General features: G+C 47.8%; 1 protein-coding gene across 1 annotated transcript in view; it reads left to right on the top strand.

Moving 5' to 3' along the window:
* Nrx-1 (Neurexin 1) overlaps positions 1-3147 on the top strand; it is a 168319-nt gene extending 165172 nt beyond the window's left edge. The window contains exons 21-23 of the mRNA XM_086554160.1: positions 567-687; positions 1408-1605; positions 2132-3147. Coding sequence (XP_086410286.1) covers positions 567-687; positions 1408-1605; positions 2132-2769 — 957 coding nt within the window. The 3' untranslated portion in view covers positions 2770-3147. The remainder of the gene's footprint in view (positions 1-566; positions 688-1407; positions 1606-2131) is intronic.
* The last annotated feature ends 740 nt before the right edge of the window (positions 3148-3887 follow it).

Consider the following 3887-nt stretch of genomic DNA (forward strand, 5'->3'; position numbering starts at 1 on the left):
TGATAAAACAAGGAAAGAGCAACTAAAACACAACGAGTGAATGCATAAAAGAAAAGAATCTGTGTTTATATGTATGTATGCATTTATGGACTTTCAATATGCATGATGTTGCTCTTTGCGTAGTATTGGCAAGGGGCCTCAATCCTGTGCCTTTCATGTCGTATCATCTTTCAAATATTTCTTTCATCGGATTCCTCTTCTGTGTCTTTGGTGCTTTTATTATTTCACATATCTGGTGATTTTCTCTTTTTTCGATGCTCTTATGTTTTCTTTGTATTCTTTTTTTTTTCTTTTTTTTAATAATTCCTCATTATTTCCAGATTGTTTCACTCGAACTTTTCATTCTTCCGTGTGTCTGTTTTTACCTTCCACGCCCATGTTATATCTTCATCCGTTTTTTTTCCATACCACATCGTTTCTCCTCATTACCTTTATCCCCGCCACTCATTTTTATCTCAAACACACCCATTCCATCGCTTCAAAATCCTCATTTTTCCTCTCTTCCGCACCCCCCCCCCCATTATTTCCCCTCGTTGCCCTCATTAATCCCCTCTCCTCATTTCCAGACCCCGCCACTTCCGGGTCCGAAACCAGGTGATGGCGATGACCTGGTCTTCAGTGGCGCCGGTTCAGGATGCGACATGGATGATGAGGACGAGTGTATTCCGGTGTTCGACACGGGATCCGGTAAGATGGAGGGGAAGGGGGAGGAGGAGGGGGGAACGGGGTGTGTGGGGGGAGGAGGAGGAGGAGGGGGGCGAGGGGGTGTGTGGGGGGAGGAGGAGGAGGAGGGGGGCGAGGGGGGAATGGGGTGTGTGGGGGGGAGGAGGAAGAGGAAGAAGAGGAGGAGGAGGGGGGGGCGAGGGAGAACGGGGGATGGGAGGAGGAGGGGGAGGGAGGGAGAGCGAAAGGGACGGGGAAAGGGTAGGGGGGTGGCAAGGAGGAGGGAAGGGATGGGGAGGAAGGGACGAGGAGGGATGGAAAGGGAAGGGGGATGACAAGAAGGAGGGAAGGGATGGGAATGGGAGGAAAGGGGATGAAGAAAGTGGGAATAGGGAAAAAAGGCGTTGGGATGGTATGGGAGACTGAAAGAAGGGAATAGTTAAGAGGGAGTGACGAATATCTCGGATTCTGGAAGGGAGTGGAGATGATCGGAACAGGGAAGGAGAGAGGAAGGGATAGACAAAAGATTCTAAAAACATCGAACATATATATAGATAGATAGATAGATAGATAGATGGATATGTATAAATGTGTATGCGTGTGGATGTCTCTACATGCCTACGTGCGTGTTCGTGTCCCTGAACGTGTGCGTGCGCATGCGTGTATGTGTATGTAACTAGGACATCTATCACCCACCCACCACTACCACCCATAACCTCACCCCCTCTTACTCATATCCTGCAGGAGACGATCTCATCACACCCGTCTACATCCCGCCCACCATGACCACGGTGACCAAGCCGCCCCCGCGCCACTACATCCCGGACATCGACGTGGGCGTAGGGTCGAGGCCGTGCGACGATGAGGAGGACTGCTACAACGGAGGATCTGGTTCGGGAGAGTTCAACACCGACGACGGAGTCCTCACCGATGTGGAGAACGGTAAGCGTGAAGGGGGGACTTGTGTAAATGCGTGGGTGAGAGAAGAAGAGCAATAAAGAGGGAGATAGGGGAAATACTGAAATTTGAGTATGGAAAAAAGGAAGGTTAACGTGAGAGGGAAGAGGAGGGGTCTTCGTTGATGTCGAAAGCGATAGATGAGGGAGCGGAAATGAAGAAGAAATAAGGGAGGGAATTATGCAGATTTAAAAATTGTGGAAGGAAGCTGGAGAAAGAGGGAAATAGGAAGAATATCGGAGAGAGGATTTGCGCTTGGCTTTCACCGATGGGGAGAATGAACTTGTAAATGGGAAATAGGAAGTAAAATGTATGTGGTCATAGGCGATGTGGAGAACTGTGAGGAAGGGAGGACTAGGATTAACCTGCGAGAAGCAAATCATATATATGCTCCACAACCTAGATATACAATGAGCTTTCTCTTTCGGAGTCGGCATTGACACCCGTATGGTGTCAATACGGGTGTCAATGCCGTAAAAGCTAAGGCTCTAAGCACCCTTTGCTCCCGCAGGCGACGACGTGGAGCTGGAGAACCCGGCGACGCACCAGCCGCTCCTGAAGCCGGAGATCATCCACTCGGAGGAGCGGGAGTCCTCGCGAACAGGCGGCAAGAAGGACCCCGGCTCAGGACCTACCACCACTCGCTCCTTCTTCGCCGTCACCGAGGGTACCACAACAAGCACCACGACGCCCACGCCCAGGACGAGGCCGCGCCCCCGCCCGACCACCGTCGCCACGTCGTTCCCGTCCATCGGGCCCCAGATACCGGCGGACTACGACGACATCGGCGACGACTACAACCACGACTACAACTCCTTCAACGAGAACACCGGCATCCCGGGCGACCCAACGAAGGTGCGGACGTCGACCAACAACAACCAGATCCACAGCGACGCGTCCGGAGGCATCGCCCTCGTTATCAGCATCATCGCGGGCGCCCTCATCATCGTCATCCTCATCATCCTGCTCATCCTGAAGTTCAAGGGCCGCCGCGACGGGACCTACAAGGTGGACGAGACCAAGAACTACGAGGGCATTCCCACCGTGCCGACGCCGATGGTCAACGGTCAGGGCAACGGAAACATCAAGCCCGGCGACCGCAGGCCCGTCAAGAAACAGAGTAAGGATGTGAAAGAATGGTACGTGTGAAACTTAGAAGAAATTTATATCGAATTATTATATCATGTAAAATCACAAAATTACGACTGTGATCTCCATTCTTTTGCAATACCTCTACAATAATAAGGATAAACATTCCTTCATTCTGTGTCTGCTATTAGTTCATGACTAAATGGGTTAGCGAATCCAAAATCGATTCAAAAGACAAATAAACCAAAATATGTATGATTAACCAAAAACAGAAGTGAGGAAAATGAAAAAAAATTGTTTTGTACATGTAGAATATTGTAAGTTTTGAAATTCAAATCTTAAATTGTCATTCAACACACTTCATTTGTAGCTTAGGTTAGGTTACATCATATTTCGAAAATCAGTGCCCATGAATGTCGCTGCTTAATTGAAGAAAAATAAATCTACTTTTTTGTATTGATTAGCTGTGGAGGTGCGTAGCTTAGTGATGATGAGAATGATGACAAGTAGCGTAAGTCCTGTAAGCATGAGTTGACCCATTTTGTCAAAAGAGTGAGCGAGGATGAGCTTAACCCACTCCTCCAGAAGTATCTCCCCCCCATTTTTTTCGTTTACGTTTACTTTCCACTTAACACGTGCAGTCGTGGTCGCAAACGTCCATTGTAGAGCAAGAGTCTTGTTAGTCGTCAAGCTTTACACTGCTGTCCAGACCCCCTGTGTTACGGGAGTCTTGGCACATAAATGAAATCTTTCCTAAACAAAACTCTTTTCATGAAGAAAACTGTAATTAAGATGATGTACAATAATATTCCCAACTAACACTAATTAAAAACAATGCTTTGCAAACATCCAAAACATGGTAAAATGCTACTATTATCAATATTTAACCTTGTTATATAGCACAATGTGCATAAAAGTATAAAGTCACAGTAGACTGATTTAGGCCCTATGAGAAACCCCGATGTGCATGCATTAATGACGATGCATTTATCCTTGTCGTGCTGATCGGCCTCCCCTTCCTGTGTCAGGGTCCGCGGACAGTCAGCGATGTGCTTCAAGAACCCTTTTTTCGCTGTATAAAAAAAGTATTTTTTATTTTTCCTTTTTTCCTTTGAATCATACATACAATGGTCCGCCAAACCGTCGCTGAACTGCCTCTGACTTCTGCTTCCTGTGCC

The sequence above is a fragment of the Penaeus japonicus genome, unplaced genomic scaffold (genome assembly GCF_977035675.1).
Source record: "Penaeus japonicus unplaced genomic scaffold, GWHDUDI00000001_assembly GWHDUDI00000003, whole genome shotgun sequence".
Lineage (NCBI taxonomy): Eukaryota > Metazoa > Arthropoda > Malacostraca > Decapoda > Penaeidae > Penaeus > Penaeus japonicus.